We start from the raw sequence: 19,373 nt of genomic DNA on the forward strand, positions 1-19,373 counted from the left end.
CCTAAGAGCAGAGCTTTCTTTGGACTACAAGCCACAGTGTGATGGGATGGCAAAAGTTAACACAATCTTTGGATGCATGAACAGAGTACCAGAAGACCCCTACTGCCCTGGTCACACATAGCTAGAGGACTGTGTTTTATCAAGGCAGCATCAGATGGAACCTCTAGCCATCATGTGAGGAATGGTGGAAGGAGCAGCCAAGAGCTCCCATCTACCCTCAAGCTTTCCATGGGACACTCCTACCTCCTGCCTGACCTGAAACTTGGATTTCCCCAAATAACCTTTCCACTTGGCTCATTCTCCAAGGTCACAAGATGAGCCAACTCCTCTTCAGAAGTTCTTCCACGTTTACCATGACCTATGGACCTCCAGAACGTTCCTCCTTATTGGTAATTGGCTCAACATCTTGCTTCTTGAGATGACTCATGGTCGGCTTTGACTTGTACCGAGTCCTACCAAATCCTAGGAGAGACTGTCATTCTCACTGATGATCCACCACACCAGAGCCCACCCCTATTACCAAACCACAGCCAGTGCAGGGGAGAAGCACATAACTGTGCTGGTTGGCTCTTCCAATTATCTCCATCCTTAGCCGGCTCCTCAGCGATGCTCAGCCAAAGTCATTTTCCTTTCCCATCATTCACCTTGATGACTGTTCCAAACATTTACCATTCTTCTTAACCCTTTCCCCTCTCCCCTCACCTCCTCTCTACCTAAAACTACCTTGTCAGATTTCACCTTCCTGGGACACTGATTTTAGCTCTGAGAGTTTCTGAAATCTCCTGGTGCCTAAGTTTTCTTATTCATTAAACAGACTTCACAATATGGATTCTTCAGTGATATCCATCTTTTAAAGACTGCTACCACTAACTGTTTTGAAACAGTCAAAAAGCAAGTCTTTAGCCAAATAAACAAAGCCCTAGGAAAATATCTGATGGTCTTACATGAGAGGAGGGACATACAATTTTATTCCTGGAGTATTTCTGCACATATTAAAATGAGAAAATGGAATCAAAACACTTTCTAAACTGATAACATTTGTAATATACTGTTGTTACTTTTAATACTGCACAGTACAATATACGCCAACTCTCAGTTTGAAACCCTGGTGCCCATCAATGATTAAACATCAAAATGTACCACAAGAGCATCTGCTATATCAAATTGCATGCCTGATATGCCCCTCTCCTGGGCTGGCCTTGTAGGATGAATATTTCATTCAAAGCTAGATTCCTATTCTGGTTATTTTGCCTACAGTCCATTGCAAAGGGTAAAAAGGGCCAAGAAAGTCCCCCAGGCAACTAGTGAAGAGGAAAGACATGCATATGTCCGTGTACACATACACATATGTACGTGTCTCTGTAGGTCTGTATTACATGTGCACATATACGTGTGTATGTAAAGCTAAAACCAAACAGAGAAAGAAAATGCTCTAGAAATGAATGAAAGAAAGAAATCTAGACTTCTTCTGAGCAAATACCCAAAGACAGGCTAGAAACAGTCTTGGGGAAGGATAAAGCGAGGCATTATGTAGATGGATTCTTCTTATCACAATTAGGTATTAACTATGCATCTTCTAGTCCAGATAGGAGGAAATTACAAAGGCTAGTTTTTGGAACTCAAGAAATTAATTTTTCTTGGAACATTGCCCCTCTCCATTTTTCTAAAAGCATAATAAAGCTACAGCATCTTCAGTTAATAAGGGAATTCCTACTGACAGAAGTCTAGAAATCTTTATGAAGCTGATCTAAGGACACTGCTAACAGGCTAAGAAACAGCATGACATACTGACCACCAGCTTTCCACAGAGTCTTCCTGAGCCTTATTCTTCAAAGCCAGCACAGGATGAACATGAATTCTGCTCTTCTTCATAAGGTGCCTTCCAGAGCTGAATGGATGGGCAATTACACATAATTTGTACTATTTTCTCACAAGGACGGTAACCAGTGACCTCCTCTAAAGAGATTTCCAGCTCACAGATGTGCACGGCAGCAGCAAATTTACTTGGCTATCCTGCTCAAACCATCTCAAAGGAAGAAGATGGGACAGGACTTTCTGGTAACGTCAGAAATTAAACAAGAGCACCACCAAAGTAAAAGAACGGTACTTTCAATCAGCCTTTCAACTGAATGTGGTGATTGCAGTTCTTTCAGATGCAAGATGCCTACAGGTGAGTAAGACCATGGTGGTCATAAAGCGTGAGACCTCGCTTACCTCCCCCACTCTCTGCACCCCACCACCCTCTCACGCTGATGGCACCTGTGGTCACTCTTCCTGCTAACGGTCCCCGGGCCTTGCTCTTCCTCACACTCACAGCCACTGCCCACCACCTCCCAACCCCATGCCCATGTCACCTCCCACCTTGTTTCACATTAAAAGGAAAGTATTATCCTAGTCAATGTTTCAGTGTGAGCACAGTGGACTCAGGCCTAGGACAGCCAAACATACACGGCCCAAGCTCAGCTGGCCCAATTGGCTGAGATCCTCTTTGCATTTAAATGCGCATTGTTGGCCAAGGGAATAGGGAATCAGACCAAAGTTGACTTCATTCAATATAACTGCTGATAAGATTATTCTTCTACATGATGCCTGGCCAAGCTGCTTTTTGAGATATTTCTAAAAGTGTTACCCTGAATATATACTCACATAACTGTAATTTAATCATTAAAAACAATTTTATTGCACTTTAGAGCATAATTCAGATGCTCCTAACACATCCCTTTTATGAAAATATCATTCTCTGGGGATTCTAAATACTATCCAATGGGGAGAAAGGAAAGAAATTAGTCCCTTAGGACACATATCACTGAGATTGTCAGCAATATGGCCAACTTGATAGGGATGAGGGTAACTGCCTACTAAGAATGTGGAGCTCACATTCGACTATAATGGCTGAAGAAGCTTTCAGTGAGTCGTGTCTCAAAGAATCAACTTCTTCCACCTGTAAGATATGTCCTTTTCAGAATTGTTTTAAAGCTTTAATAAGAACTTCAACCAAAACTAGTTTGTTAGTGGGGAAGAACGACATAAATGAAAGTCGGCAGGTACAGAAATGGGAGGAAACACCCATGACAGAAGCATGCTTCAGCCTCCCAAGAGTGCACAGTGGTTAAGGAGCAGGGGACCCCGAAGCAATGCACATCTGGCTTCCATTCCTGTATTCATCACTTCCTAGCTGTACATGGGACCTTGGGCAAGGTATCTAAGGCGTCTGGCCTCTCAGAACCTCAGCTTTGCTTAATAATGCCGCCTACCTCACAGAGCTGTGGTAAGGAGCATATGAACTGACCTCATTACAGCAATGCCTGGCACACAATATGCATTCAGTAAAGGGTAGCTAATAATAGTTCAATCAAATAGGTACTAGGGCAAGGATAATAATGGGTCACACTTCCTGAAGAAGTCAATGACCCATTCATTCATTCATCACCAAACCAAACTCACAAAGCAATAGGCACTGAGCAAGACAATGGAGACACAGAGGTAAATAAAACATGGCCCTAAACTTTAAAAGCTCAAAGTCTGATGAAGGAGACAGATGTGTAAACAGATAATTGTCACCAAGGGGACCAGGAATATGGGAGCCTTAGGCTCAGCGTGGGTAGGCTGGAAGAAGCCTGACAGAGAGGCTGGCATTTGATCTGAGTCATGAAGAAATAAGAGAAATGCTACCATCCTTAACTCTCTCCCAGGCTATAGCAGTAGCTTCCCAAATGATGACCCTGTTTCTACCGCTGCCCCTTACAATCCACTCTTCACACAGCAACCAAAGTGATTTTTAAAAAGCATGTAAATTAGATAATGTCATTCTCTTGCTTCACATCCTTTAAGAGCGCCCCACTGCAATCAGAACAAAACCCAAGCTCCTTACCAGGTCCTCAAAGACTCTCCGTAATCCATTCCCTGCCTGCCTTTCTGTATCATTTCCACCTACACAGACCTTCCTGCCCCCTGAGCCCACCACGGTCACTGCTTCCTGAGAGCCTTTGCATGACTTTTCCATGGCCCAAAATGCCGTTCCTCATGATCTTCCAAGTTCTTCAAAGAACACTGTCCCAACTTTCTAATCAAAATTACCTTCTTCTTTCCCTAAGTTGCTCTCTAATGCATTACTCTATTTAATTTCTCAATGCATGGTGTTATCTGAAATTATCTTGTATGTACGCTTATTTATCCATTTATAGACTGTATCTAGCACAAAAATGTAAGTTCCTTGTCAGCAGAAATTGGGTCTCTCTTTTTCACCTGAATGCCTGGCAGACAGTAAGCACCCAAATATTTTTTGAATGAATGAATAACAGAACAGCAGAATGCCCACCCCAAAGGTTAGATGAATGTTCCAATCCACCAAACCCTAGGGGCTAAGTCTGCTTTTTATCGTTTGTTTTAGGTGTAGCTCACCCACCCACAAAGTACTGAGTTTAAAATAGTGATTACCTCGAGTAATATCTCCTAACATAATATCCCTCCTCCACTGCTAACACCACATTCTGAATCCAAAGAAGTAGACATTTGTGAGACTAGGTGTTTCCTAGCACCCAGAGACAGGCACCAGATGTCTGAAAGATTAAAAAAAAAAAAAAATGTACAGAGGAAGGAAGCAACTTCCTCAGGAAGCCATAGGAGGCCCTGGACCCTCAGATAGAACATCAGCCATTCATGACTATGACAGAATGACACCATGAGACCAGCACTGCGAAGAAGTAAGCCTACTGCATGGCTGGGGCCGTTAGCCCTGCAAGAGACAATGGAGAACACGAATATGAAACACTAAATGCCTATCACTTCCTCAGTTCATGACTTCTAACTTCACGTCACCCCTTTTCTGTTGGCAAGTGGGAGAACAGCGGCGACCGTACAACCATGATCATCATCTACAGTCTTGAGGGAAGAGCTTGAGATATCAAGGGGGCCAAGCCAATGAGAGGTGACAAACATCTTTATCCAAAGGATTCCATGAACTAAAATGCTGAGGTGACATCCTGCAAAGAAGTTACAAAATCCATTATAGGTAAGGCTCGTAAGTAGAATTTAAAATTAATAATGCAATTATGTAGATCCTACACTGGAATAAAACCAAATGGTTTAACTGCGTAAGTATTATACTGAAATGTGATTTCTGCGATTATTGTTCATCAGCAGGGAATAATGGCACCCTGGGACAGGAAATTAGAAACAGTTACTGCCAATAAGGCATGACATCCCAGCCCTTCTTGTACAGATTTCTTCTCACCTAAACTTTAATTTAGGGGCACCTGGGTGGCTCAGTCAGTTAAGCATCTGCCTTCGGCTCAGGTCATGATCCCAGGGTCCTGGGATCAAGTCCCTCATTGGGCTCCCTGCTCAGTGGGGAGTCCACTTCCTTCTCTCCTTCTGCTCTTCCCCCCAACTCATGCTTTCTCTCTCATGCTCTCTCTCTTTCAAATAAATAAATAAAATCTTAAAAATATATAAAAATAAAAAAATAAACTTTCATTCACTCAACATTTCATGAGATGCTACCACTGTGCTAGGCACAAACCAAAATAAATCCCCCTGATATATCCCTCAAAGAATTTTCAGTCTAGCAGGGTAGGAAAAAATGTGGAAGCTGTAAAATAAGGCAATATCAACTAAAGCTTAGAGGATGGCTAGGCAGCCTGTAGACAGAGGTGCCAAGACTCTTTCCTAAAGAAGCTTAACAGTGACCTTGAAGGATAGATGGCACCTTTCAGCAAACAGTAACCACCAGAGGATGAACAGCCTAAGTAAGGGGGTACAGAGAGAAGAACATGTCCTCAGAGAACAACTACCTTATCATCTGGGGAGAGGATGTGGCTGTGCAAGAGCTGGGAAGGATAGCTCTGTCTTCAATTAGACTTTAACCCAAGGACAGAGCACTTTGCTTCTCCCCCCATCCCATATTACCTAAGACCCAATTCTCTACATGTGGTAGGCTCTAATTCACACTTACTAAATAAATAAGACAATTAACCCAGAGAGAAAAAAAATGAAATTGACTCAACTCACTTGGAAGTTGCTGCTGCTATGGATGTTCTTGGTTCTCTTACTCATCTGAGTCATGGTAGAACCGTGCACACTCTTGGTTACAGGTAGAACCTTGTATTACGTCACTGACAATACAGGAGCATGGAGAGAAATTCCATATGGCTGGGAGTGGGTAGGCGTGGCGTGTGTGTGTGTGCGCGCGCACGCCAACGTGCAAATCGGGAAGGCTGGAGAAAGTTGTTGGGCCCAATACCTTGTGAATGTTAGAAAAACGAGAAGACCGATCTAGAAATCAATTATACTGGTGCTGTCATCCCAAATGCAGAGCTAATTCTCTCGTGGTTTAATTCCAGAAAGCTATTGGTACCCAGAAATACAACTGTTTTATATTTTCATTTTTAGAAATACATCCAGTGAATATATAAATATTATTTGTAATTGATGACGATGGTGTTGCAGCATGGTATTGTATAAAAAAAAACATACTGTATCAGGAGTCGAGAGACCTAATTCTGCTCTGTCACTAACTTGATGTAGAACTACAGACAAGAAGCTTGACTTTCCTGAGCCTCCCTACAGGGAGGAGGATGACGAGGAGCACTGAGCCCAGTCTACGGAGGCAGTCACGACCTGACCTGCCCAAGCCCTCTCCACGTGTCCTACACCTCCTCAGAGCCTTACTCTCTGCACTTATATCGGCTGCTAAACGGGAGATCCTCTTGGCCACTCTTACCAGCCCTTTGGTCAATTGGATCTAAGATACCTTCAGTTTCTAAAATGTCCTCTGGTTCTTTTTTTATGACGTCATCTTTAGGTCTGAGGGCAAAGCCTTGAGAAAAGCATCTTCTTAAATGGATCTAGCAACACCCGGTTTTCAAAGGTCATTTTGAAAGCATTCGTCATTCGCCAAATGTAATTGGCAGTTAAGGATGAGATTATAGGAATCAAACATTTAAAGAACCCAGGGATTGCCAAATCATAGAACATGTATTTTTCTCATATATATTTTATTAGCCACCATAAGTCCCTTACAAATCATATATAAACACTTTTATATATGTATCCAAATGTTTCCATACACACATATGGTCTAAAGATTACTATAAAAGGAGAGCTATTTATGGACCTCAGTCAAAGATCTAAAGCCCACTACTTTAAATGCAGTAGCACCTTAGCTGCAAGCTTCAAATTCACAAGTTAGTGTGAATTTCAGCCCTGCATTTTTATCAAGGACATATGTCTAGTAAAGGCACTAACCTTTTGATTCCTACGTATCAACATTTAGAGACTTATTTAGACTAATACATGGCTATTCTTCACAGAGTTCTAATGTTCTTCTCTGATGCAGAACTCTGGTTCTCTTTAGTGTTTATTTTTATAATTCTGCATTATTTTTTAAATATATACTCAGGTATACCCTTATATTCAGACTAATATACATATACCTACAGAATCCTACTGTAAGTAAACATCCAAGAAGATACATACCTAATATGGGCAGGAGAGATAGAGAGGTAGGTCATTCCATTTATAAATGATTATGTTTATAAACCATTAAGGACACTCAATACCTAACCACTATTGACCAAAACCTAACCATTAGAACAGATCCACGTTGAGAGTTTACTGTGCATTTTGCTTTGAGTTGTTTTCCTTCCATTCTAGTCCACCCCTGCCAACAACAGAAACTAGATGACATGACTAGGTGACATCAGCTCTCACTACTTGTGATCGGCAAATTAAAGATCTATGATGATTGACACACTCTTCTGTCACCATTACCTAAAAGCCATCACACTAAAAGCAAGATCTGTTTTTGCACAAGTGGGGCAGAAAAGAGAGAGAGAGAGAGAGAGAGAGAGAGAGTTGGGAGTCTCACTGCACCAAATGTGAATGATTAGTTTGCAATGCAACACTGAAGTTAATTTTTAAGAAGAAAGGTAGTAAGCAGCTTACTAGAATGTAGTATCAAGAGAAATGCCGCATTGGGACCCAGAGCTAAATGTGAATCAGCAGCAAAATCTGTCTGCCTGATGAGCCGCTCATTGACCTGGCCTTATACCCACCCATCAAGGCTTCCTGTTAGCCCTGGGCAATCGTCAAGCACACTTAATGAAATGGTTATCTGTGTAAGACATTTAAGCCCAAATCTGAGACAGTAACACTAATTTCCTAATAGTGAGGGTGTGATGCTCTCCCCTGCACCACCTGGGGCACGGTCCAGAAACTTGTAACAAACATTCTCCCAGAGAGCATAGTCATTACCATCTGCCCATGTGCAGCACAACAGTGCTCCAGAGCGCAGCATCAGCAGCGACTTCCCCCAAAGTTCATCCCAAAGTTACTGCACACTGGAATTTGTTTTTTATTAAACAAAAAAAAAAAAAAAAAAGAAGAAGGTCCATAAGATCCTTCACGTCTTGATTCCTTCATAATAATAAAGCCATTTCACAGCCCAGGAGTATTGCCGTGAGTCCGTCTCACGCGGCAGCCCCTCACCCCCAGCCTGCCGGAGCATGTGCAGGTGAAACCTAGGAGTCTGTCTTACCTGTAATCTGACTCTGTCCTTGTGGATTAAAAGGACTTGGTGCAGAGTTCAGGGAGGGCCGTGGGTTCTGAGGCGGGACACCTACTCTCATACTGGGATGAGGAATGCGCCCTAAATCACTGAGGCGGTCAGAGAACAAACTAGGTTTAGAGTCATCAAGCTTCTGTCTGTGCCCTGGAAACAGCAAATCATAAAATAAAAGCATATTAATTAGCTGAACAATCGACCATACTAAATAGATATGTGAACATACATACTGGGGGGTTTGAGCCAAGGAATCATCAATACTGATATTTATACTGAAATGTCTCTATAATGCCTTCCATTTCAAGCAGCTTTATAAGCATCATCTGGCGGCAAGCGTTCCTACCCCTCGTCTACAAATGGAGAGCTGAGGGTCCCAGAGGGTGACTCAGAGTCAAGCATCAGTAGCGAGGCCAGGACGCTGGAACTCTGGAGAGACTCTCTGGGTGCCTCCTCTCTCGGTGACAGTGGGAAAGGTGGTTGTGTGCTGGGGTGTGTTTGCTTGTTTCATGAAGGAGGAAACTTCCCCATAGTTCAGAGAGTCTGTGCATGTCACACTTATTATCCCAAAATTGGGGCAGAAACAGAGACAAACACATTTGTCAAAGGGAAATTTCCAAGATGACCATAAGTGACTTTTCTTTTTTTATGTTACAACTACACCTTACTGTGGCTCTTTTCTGAAAAATTGAAACTCAAATCTAGAACCCCGTTAAGAGGAAAAAAATAGAAATATAGTCAAGGAAACTCAAATTCTCCAGGGGAATCTGGATATTTTGTGAGACCCTGAAACCTAAAAGCATGTGATAAACTATGTTAAATCAGAGCGAATGTTTTTTGATTCTGTATAAGAAATTGAAAAATACCCTTTGGGTTACCATGTGAATGTGAGAATCCATTATTTAAAAACAAAACAAAACAAAAAACAACTTTGTCTCTCTTCTAGTTTATTCAAGTCTAAAATCTAAGGACATTCTAGATATTAAAGAAATATGCAAATTAAAATATAACTAAGGTCCTAAGGCTTTTTGAAAATCATGAAAGCATTCTCAGCAAGTCTTGGTGCAAGTATAACAGAAAAACCTTTGAATCTTGGTGCTACATAAGTTAAGTGCACATCTGTGGAGTGGCACAGCGGTGGGCAAACATGATAATGCCTCATACATGAATGGAAATATACTATGGATTCCTTCTTCCATATTCTGTACCAGAATGAGGCCCTAATATGTTACCCCAACATAACGTAACTGAAACTGAAGCTTATTCAAAGAAGAGCCATTAAGGGGCAACTGGGTGGCTCAGTCGGTTAACTTCCGACTCTTGACTTCATCTCAGGTCATGATTTCAGGGTCATGAGATCAAGCCCCGCATCGGACTCCGTGCAGGGAAGGGAACCTACTTGAGATTCTCTCCCTCTCCCTCTGCCCCTCCCCCACACACATGCTCTCTCTCTCTCTCTAAAAAAAAAAAAAAGAAGAGCCATTAAGATGATGACTGGAATCAGAATTTGCCCTCTGAAGAAAAACTGAGGGAATCAGGATTATTATCCATAAAAGAAAAAAAAAAAAAGCCCAGAAGGAGGATTGTTAAGAGCCTTTGAGAATAAAGAGGTATATTCTATGGGTAGTGAGAACACTTCATCTTCCTCTTGGTACAGAACAAGAGGAATCTATGAGGAGAGGGTTAAGGTGAACATTAGAATTTCCCAGCTATAAGCTGTCTTCATAAGACAAATTCCTTATTTTATTTGCCCCAAAATGTATTTTCCTGTCTCCTTTTTCATTGCCTACCCAGCCCAAAGAAAACAGACAGGAAGCCAAGTCTTGGTAATATGAGTGTAGCTGTCTCCGCAGCCAAACATGTTCCAAATAGGCCCATTAACTGAAATGCACCCACCACCCTATTTCCTGCCAGCGTCAGTCCGGGGCATCTGCTGGAACGAGGGATGGGGAGACCAGGAGAAAAAGTGATCAGGGAAAGTCATTGTTTTTTATGCTGCTTTCCCTGTTGTTTAGGACTTCTTATCCGGATTACGAATAGATTTTAGAACTCAACAGGGCCTTTTTAGAGATGACTCCAACAGCCCCCAGACCCCCAGCAAGCAAGGTGCTCATAGACAAAGCAACTAAGTAAGGCCTGCGGAAGTCAAACAAGGAGACTGTGGTCTTCAGCCATTGGCCAGCTCAGCCCGGACGGCACACGGTTCCCGTCCTAGCTGACCAGCTTCCCACTCATCGTGTGGCACCACCAGAGCTGACGTACTCGCTCGATCTTCCCTCCCTCTCACGGCTGCCATGGAGGACTGAAAGTCTCCCAGTCGACACACAAAGACACCTAAGAGCTAAGCCCTGTGCGGTGCCAAGGCTGGTTTTCAACGCAAGCAGAAGCAGCCGTGAGGATTCGATTACAAAGTTAAAGCTCCCCCATTACCCCACACAAACTTCCATCAGCGCATCTTGCTGGATCTAACTAGTTTCACAACTGGGGAATTATATAGCACTTGTCCTAGTCAGATCCATGGATTCTGTTCCTCACACGCATACAAAAAAAAAAAAAAAAAAGTATTGGTGTGGTGTTGATATAGCTGTAAACATTAACAAGAGAGCTTATGGAATTGTCCCTGGAAGTTATTTTTTTTAATAGGCCATATTTTTGGAATGGCAGATTCCCTGAGGGCTAAGGAGAGGGCTACATGATTTTGCATGGCTCCTTTAAAAATTGGGACTTTATGTGGGCTCTGGGTCAAAAGTAAACTTCATAAAGCCTTGCCTCTGCTTTCTACAGCCTTTTCCCTGGGTTTTCCTGGAGACCGTACGAGATGTGAGCTCAGCATATGGATGGGTGAGTACGCTTTTTATTTCCTCTTAGCCCAAGGCTTCAGGGAAGCCATAGGAGGTTGTAGGCGAGAATAAAGGACCTGAAGCACCACTGCTAAGTACGAAAAATGTAAGAGCAGGTGAAATTTTAAAAGCCTCAGTGATCTTCTGGAAATTACCTTCAAACACAAGCTACCAAGTATCTACAGACACCTAGCATAATTCAAGGAATATCCGTCTGTGGCTGCGTACATACAAACAAAAGTATGCATTTTTCCTTGTAGATGTCGGCCCCTTCATAGCCACCACCACAACCACAACAATATTCTTACAGCACAAGGAAGAACAAAAGCTGAACAGGTTCTTCATCTTTCAACCATGACAAACACCGGCTACCACTAAACCACATCAGGGTTAGCATGCGAATGATGGGCTGAAAGAAGGCGTTCTTTAGTCCTCCACACTCAAGAAGGAGTCGCTTCAGAAATCGAGAGCACAGAAGACAAGGGCACATTGAGTTAAATCAAAGATAGGGGACTCTGCCACGGTACAGGGAGAACTGAACGTCAGCCGAAGGGCCGAAGAGTGTGTCTTCCAAACAGGAGGAAGGTATAAAGAATCGGAAACTTTCTCCCTTGGGCAGTGGCTCTTCCACTCCAGCTGGATAAGAAAATCCTCTGGGGAGCTTTGAAAAATATAGATGTCCAGACCCCACATAAGCTCAATTAAATCAGAATCACTGGGAAGTGGGTCCTGGGGAGTTATTTTGTACAAGCTTCGAGCATGATCTGGCGTGTAGCCAAAGCAGGGGATCACTGCCCAAGATGACCTTACAGTCCCACCTACTCGATGTCACCTGTTTGCACCAGTGACACCCTCATTTCTGAAGCTCTGACCTCTGTCCTGAATTCCAGGTCTGTAGGTCCCACGGCCTACTGGACTCTCCCCTGGGAAGTCTAAAAGATACCTTAAATGCACTATATTTAAGACACAATTCTTGACTCTTCCTGCCAAAGAACCCTATTCCTCTCTAGGACTACCCTCACCTCAGTAAGTGGCACCAGCCAAAAACTTAGACATGGAAGCCAAAACTTAGACATTTTCCTTGATTTCCCCTTATCCTTCACTCCTCACATTCAATCTATTACCAAGTCTTGTCATTTCCATCTTGAAAGTATATCTCAAAGCCATTTAGTGCTCTCACTTCTACTGGTACAACCCTAGTCCAGGACCCCCTCATCTCTCTCTGGGCATCTGACATGGTCTACTTGCAGTTTCCCATCCCAGAACCTCTCCATACTCCCAAAATGCTCTACCTCCTATTTCTCTGTAGGGCCCCCTCCTTCTCACCCCTGGAACCTCACAGTGAACACCACTTCCTATGAGAGGTCTTGCCTGCCTACTATACCCAGAGCAGGCTTCCTCCGCCTTGAACACACCCTCCCTTTATATCCTTTATGGCTATTACCACAATCTGTATTTATCTTGTATATTTGTCTCCCCTGCAGGATAGAAGCCCCATGAGGATGAGTGCTCTGTCTTGTTTAAAGTTGTACCCTTACTTAGTGCCTGCCATATAGTAGATGATCAACAAATATTTATTCAATGAATGAACGTTCTCCTCTTCTAGATAAATGTCCTGGTGGAGAGAAAATTTTCTGGCCCAGGATATCATAGTATAATGCTATCTTTCCTCCCCCCCACAAAAAAAACCCTTCTTTTATTTGGCTATCTAGTGAATCCAGTGGGCAAAGCCTTTCTTTAGAGACCAGAGCTTATTGGTGTTTGCTAAGAAATTTCCCTAAAGGACATTCATTTAAGTGAATGGTTAATTGCTTGCTTGCTTTCTGAAAAAGCCCTCACTTACAATTCTTCAGCACTGTTCAAGTCATTTGGAATCAGAGCACTGAAAGGGACAAAAGAAATCATTCTGACTCTACATTTCAGAGCACTGTACTTCTTTTATGAATAAAGACCCCGAATCCCTGAGCAGAGAAGTGACTTGCCCGAAATCACATAGTTAGTGGCAGGACTAGAACTCAGGGTTTCTGACTGCTGGTCCCAGGCTCTTTTCCCTCCCACTGTCAACCAGCTTATTTTAGAGTATAACACTACAGCACCAGGGGAAATCATGGTCAAAGTGGATTTAAAATGGGAAAAAAAAGTAATTTTCAGAAACAATTTCTTTCAAAAAGTTGAGTGTATTTGGCTGAATATGACTTTTGTTGCAATAAACTCAGGGGCAGGAGAAGAAAGCATGATCCAAAGGTCACAGCATTCACACATCCTTAGAGCAAAGACGCATGAGGAACAGTTAGGTCCCTAAGCAAAAGTGCAGCTGATTGTCCCATCCCTCCCCGCCCAGCTCTGGTAGCGCAAGGGGCCGGCACTCACAGAGGCCAGTTGGGAATGCTGCCATTAGGGTTTCTGCTTAAAAGATCATGCATCTGAAAGGGGTATGTGAAGACCTGGAAACTGTGCTGCGTAAACTGTGAAAACAAACTAGCCTCTCTGATTTTGCCCATTTTTATAAAAGTCTACTGAGAACTGCATAACAACAGTGGAAAGCAGTGTGGGCCCCTGGCCAGACTGTCATACTCTATGCCCTGTACTCACAGCGTGCAGTACATCAGCTATTTTTCCCCCAAAGGGAAAGACGGACTCCTGAAGGATGCCCAAAAGCCCCTTCAGAAGAGTGCACCTTCCAAAAACAAGGCAACTTCACCAAGAGGGCACCACCACGTCATGGCAGGCCTGCTCTCATGTGGCGCAGGAAGGTCATTTCGTGGATCACTAGGGCATGATGTATGGCAGCTCGCCTTTTTAACATCAATATTCTAAATCGATTTTAAGTGCTCCCTTCTCTTACTGGGTATCTACTTCCATCCTGGGTATCATGATAATACCATTTTCAAATAAAATAAATAAAGCAAAAAGGCAGATCTGCAAGGGACCCTCAATCAGGAACCAGTACGACGTCCACGTCCATATCGGTTAGTCCAGCTAGCGTGTGTGTGTGCAGGGCATCTGCCCACAGGCGAGTCTCCCCAGGCATAGCAAGGAGGAGGAGAGAGACATTCTTCAAGATAATGCCCTTGTCCTCCAGCTGTTCACAGTTTGAGAGGAAAGAAAGACGTGCCATTAAGTGTAACTGAAGAAGGCTGTGATGAAGGCAATGACTAAAATGCTTAGGTTTGGGGATCAATTGAGGAAATATGAATAGACTATTTTACAATATTAAGGAAGTGGTGCGTTTTGCGATTATGTAAGAATCTACCCTTATTGTTTAGAAGAGCCAACCAATATATTCGGGGATAAGTGTCATGATGTTTGGTATTTGCTTTAAAACCTTTCAGCAAAATATTAGATGAAGCAAATATGGCAAAATGTTATTAAATAAGGTGATGGGTATATGGGATTTTATTAAATATAACCTCTTTTCGTGTGTTTGAAGTTTTTCATAATAAAAGAAAAACTTAAAAAGAAAACCAATAAACTGCTCTGGGAAGAAAAGGAAAGCAACTGATATTTGACTGAAAGGAAAGAGGAAGTTCTCACTGATGAGATCATCATGTCCTAGAAGGTCGAGTAGGATTTTGATAAGCAGAGAAGAAAGGAGGAAAGCTAGCTGGAGGACAAATGACAGAAACATGATAAGAAGGGTCTTGTGAGACAAGATAAGTGTTGAGCACGTATGGGATGCGAATCTCAACACAGAAGCGCGCTATACTTCAAATCACTTGATGCCTCTAGTTTCTCAACCACACAGTAGTTCTTTTAAACTCTGAAATCAATATGGGAACCTGCCCTTTTAAGACAGATCTTTTGATCCCCTGACTAATGAAACGATCCTTTGGCAGCCCAGGAGCCTCCTCTGTCGGGCACTCAGGCTTCCCCGGAGGACGGGGTGATCTCCAGAGATAGTAGCTAATTTTGCTGTCAAGCAAGTATGCGAGAGGAGACCTGGTCCAGTACTTGAGGGCTCAAGACCCAGGATATTCAGAACATTCAGATGTTCTGACAATGATCCTTGGAGTAAAAAAGCAAGAGTTGCCATTTTTCAGAGTAAACTGGATATACAGCAACGAAGCTGCTACTCCACAGCAGGTCTGGAAAAACAACAAAAATGGAGCCTTGGTTCCAATCTCTCTACCCTGAAAGTGACACATGAAGGAGTGTTTGCAGGGAGGGGCCCAGGAACAGGCCGACGAATTTTAAAGTCCTAATTCTATTCCAAACGAAATTACTTAGAATTCTACTACTAAGGATGAGCCTTAGTTCATCTCAGAGAGTTCAGTTTAGATGGTTTGCAGCAAAAGCGACGTAACAGGGTCGAGATTACACAGACTCAAGGGAGTTCTTAGGGGAGCCACGCAAAGTTGGGACCCAAATACCTTGTAACTCTGAGGCTCCAGATGGAAAACCCTGATTTTCTGCATTCCTATGTACCGGTGAAAATGGAAATACTACTAAGAAAAGTGAAACTCCTGTCTACATTCAGATGACTACAATTCACTGGTGGTTTGTGAAAATCTAAAAAGCAAAGACCTATACTCTTGCAATGCTTGTAATGTTTAGTTAAGCCCTTTGCCTCCCCCGACACACCCACGCCCCCACTACAAACAGTCCCAACCAGCTTCTCCTCGAATTTCCTTATTTCCCTTAATATCACCATTTTCTAGTCTCCGAGGCTCAAAATCTGGCCCAGGTATACCTTTGCCACCTCCCTTTCCTGGACCCCAGCATCCAGGTAAGGCCATTCCTAATTTCTGCAGGGAGGGGCCCTGACTTTCCAGTCCCACCAGAATCACTCCTAACGGCTCACTTGTGTCTAATCCACCAGAGAAGCAGCCTGGAGTAAACGAAAGGACACCAGCGAGTTGTATGGCCAACCGCAGGAAGGGATTTAATGGAACTCTCTGGGCCTGCCGAAAATGAAGGGTTCATTTCTAAAGTCTTGTCAGTCCCTAAATCCTTACATGACTCACCTGCTCAAAACCTCTCAACTGTCTAACACCGTCTTTTGAATTAAACAGAGCTCCCTGAGCCCAGCAGGGAAAACAAAGACTTGGAAAGACCTGGAAAATAAGGTCTGAATGTACGTTGTCAACTCTCATTTTGGATGGCTACAACTGTACCGCTCCCCACCAATGCTCTACTCACACTGGACTATCCACGGTTCTTCACAGAGCCCCCGTGCCTTTGCACAAGCTGTCTTCCCCCACTTAGAGTACCCTTGCCCCATCATCTCCATTTGGCCATCACACCTTTCTGGTCTTTTCTGTCTCTAGAGCCTCCATGATCCCTCTGGTTTCCACCTCAGCAAGCTGAAAGCATCTACAACTGTTTTTTGTCTACTACATGTGGATATACTTAGGTGTAGTAGGCATTCAGTAAGCATCAACTGACTCTGAATTGATATAAAATATTTACACAAAATTTCAAACCGTATTATCTTAGATTCTCCTGGACTTGACTAGGAACCCCTTGAGGATGGGTGTCATGTCTCATGTCTAGCACCTGACTCGGAGCCTAGGTACAAAGGAGGCCCACAACAAACGTTTACTGAATTAAAAAATAAGAACACTGATAAATTTAGAATTATCTTTCCTTTTATCCAGCAAAAGAAAGGAGAAGAAAATGAAAAAAAAAAAAAAAAAAGAGCGCTAGTCATTGGGAAACATTTCCCACAGTAAAATTGATGAGTCTATAATCTTTGCTGGGAAAGGCTGCTGAGTCATCTTTTTTCCTGAGTATGCTGTCTGGTTCAGGTCAAAAACTATTTCTGGACTAGAACAGTAAAGTGGACTAAGAAATTGCCTGCATGCTTCAGAAACCTCTAGGCCCTCTGAGCCACTAGAAGTCAGCAGCCACGCAACAGGTCATGTGCACGGGGCCCCAGCGCTCACAAAAGATAGCTCATGAGAGGAGACAGCTCTAGAGCCATGTTAGTGTGTGGCTTCAGACAGAGGACCACAGATCATAAACAAATCTCCTTCCAGGAGATTCTTCTCTGATGGCATTTCAAAAATGAACTAACAGAGCTTCTCTCTAAGGGCCCTTCTTAATATATAAACCAATTTCTAAAGGAAAAAAAATCATAATCACTTCCACATAGCTTCAAGAGCCCCCTTTCAGCCCTTGAACAGAGTCAGGCATGTAGCATTCAAAGTTTATCAAGGAAGAAGAGAGGAAGAACAATTTCACCCAAGAGACGACTGAAGCCTTCCAGTCTCTTGGGTAAAAACATAATTATGGGAAGAAAAAACATAATCTACTCAAGAGACATAATTACATAGTTAAGCCATAGACTCCATAGAAATATTCTAGGAACTCCAGTTCATAGAAAAAAATGTTAAAAACTGAATTTGCTTTCTTTTAATAATGAAAGGCGCCAGTTTAGATCAGTGAGTAAAAAGTTCACTCTCCCAAACTCATTTTTTAAACGCAATTGGATGCATGAGAGAGATCACTGAAGGACAGCCTCTTCCAAAATCTAGGCTTCTAAAGACTCAAGAATTCAAGACCTTTCAATAAATATACTAATGAAAGAATTGTGAAATATTAACATACATGTATAGTAACTGCGAGTTCCTTTATAACTTTTGGATTTCAGGCTGTGGCAAATCACAACCATCAAAGACTTAAGGGGCGATCAGGCTATGCCAGTATCAGTCACACATCAGGGAATAGCTTCTAAAAAACATATGCTTAGAGTGTAATCCTTTTTCTTGAAATAATGGACTCAAAAACTTGAGACATCTAAAGAAAAAGAAACTCACGGGAGGCAAGAAGAAAATAAAAGGCTTAAAAAAAATTTAAAGAAAGACCAGATGAAAGTATAATGGAAACACACAAGGGGAGACGTAATACTTTTTGCAAGCAGGGGGAAAAAAGAGCTCCCAGAGAACCTGGCTGACTTCACCGTAGCCCCGCTCCCAGGTCCTAAAACATCCCTCATCTCCTCGGCCCCTTTACCTCCAGATTCTCTGGCCCTGAACAGCTCCAACTCTGCTATCTTTGACTTCTTCCCCCTGTCATTTCCAAGGGATGCTCTTTCCTCTTTCCTCCCATTTCAAAGCAAGATTACATGAATGAGAATTCTTCAGAGCTGGAAGAGAATAGGGATTTCCAGACCATGTTCCTCACTTTAGAAAAGTAACCGATGCCCCCCAAAAATCCTATGATTTGTTTGAAATCGTGGAGGTAGGCAGTGACACCGGAAGCCAGTCCCCTGACCTGCCTCAACCCTCCTTTTCATACAAGGAAAGAAAAGGGGAGGGGGGGAGGTGAAGGCTGAGAAATAGATGCCCAGAAAGAACAGAATAAGAAAAAGCAGAGAAGGGGCATCTGGGTGGCTCAGTCGGTTAAACGTCTGCCTTTGGTTCCGGTCATGATCCCCGGGTCCTGGGGTCAAGCCCTGCATCAGGCTTCCCTGCTCAGCGGAGAGCCTGCTTCTCCCTCTCCCTCTGCCTGCCACTCCTGCTGCTTGTGTTCCCTCTCTCGCTCGCTCTCTCTGTCGAATAAATAAATAAAAATTAAAAAAAAGAAAGAAAGAAAAAGCAGAGAAGCTTACGTCTGAGAATTCCTTACATTATACCCGGTCTTCCCAACTCCGTTTTATCACCATAGCTCTTGTCCTCCGACTAATCACAACCCAACATCCACAACCATCCTGGGCCATCCGAAACTCCATCTCTCCCTTCAGTTTCTGGGAAATAAACAAAAGATCTCTTTCTCTATGTTTATACTTACCCCCCCCAAAAAACTTAGTAAAACTTGAATGTTTTACTTCTGAAAATATTTCCTTTGCCTTCTTTTACTCTAAGATACTTCACACACCCCCGTTTTGTGCCACTACCATTTGTAGACCCCACTGAGAGATGTAAAGATTTTTTTTAATGGTAACGTTTTAAGCAATGGAAATGGTAGTTTCCATAGCCGAACAAAAAGCATCACTGTTTATTTGCCAATAATCCGGCTAAACATGGATGGCA

At 42.9% G+C, this 19,373-nt stretch overlaps 1 protein-coding gene across 9 annotated transcripts in view; it reads right to left on the bottom strand.

The window, feature by feature from the left end:
* The window catches only part of RUNX2 (RUNX family transcription factor 2), a 238,392-nt gene that overhangs the window by 70,651 nt on the left and 148,368 nt on the right, over positions 1–19,373 (bottom strand). For 7 of the 9 annotated variants that reach the window (XM_027601302.1, XM_027601303.1, XM_027601300.1 and 4 more), the window contains exon 6: positions 8,537–8,710. The exons of the other annotated variants lie outside the window; for them this stretch is intronic. In XM_027601302.1, coding sequence (XP_027457103.1) covers positions 8,537–8,710 — 174 coding nt within the window. The remainder of the gene's footprint in view (positions 1–8,536; positions 8,711–19,373) is intronic. 9 annotated transcript variants of the gene reach the window in all.

The sequence above is a fragment of the Zalophus californianus genome, chromosome 7, assembly GCF_009762305.2.
Source record: "Zalophus californianus isolate mZalCal1 chromosome 7, mZalCal1.pri.v2, whole genome shotgun sequence".
NCBI classification, from domain to species: domain Eukaryota; kingdom Metazoa; phylum Chordata; class Mammalia; order Carnivora; family Otariidae; genus Zalophus; species Zalophus californianus.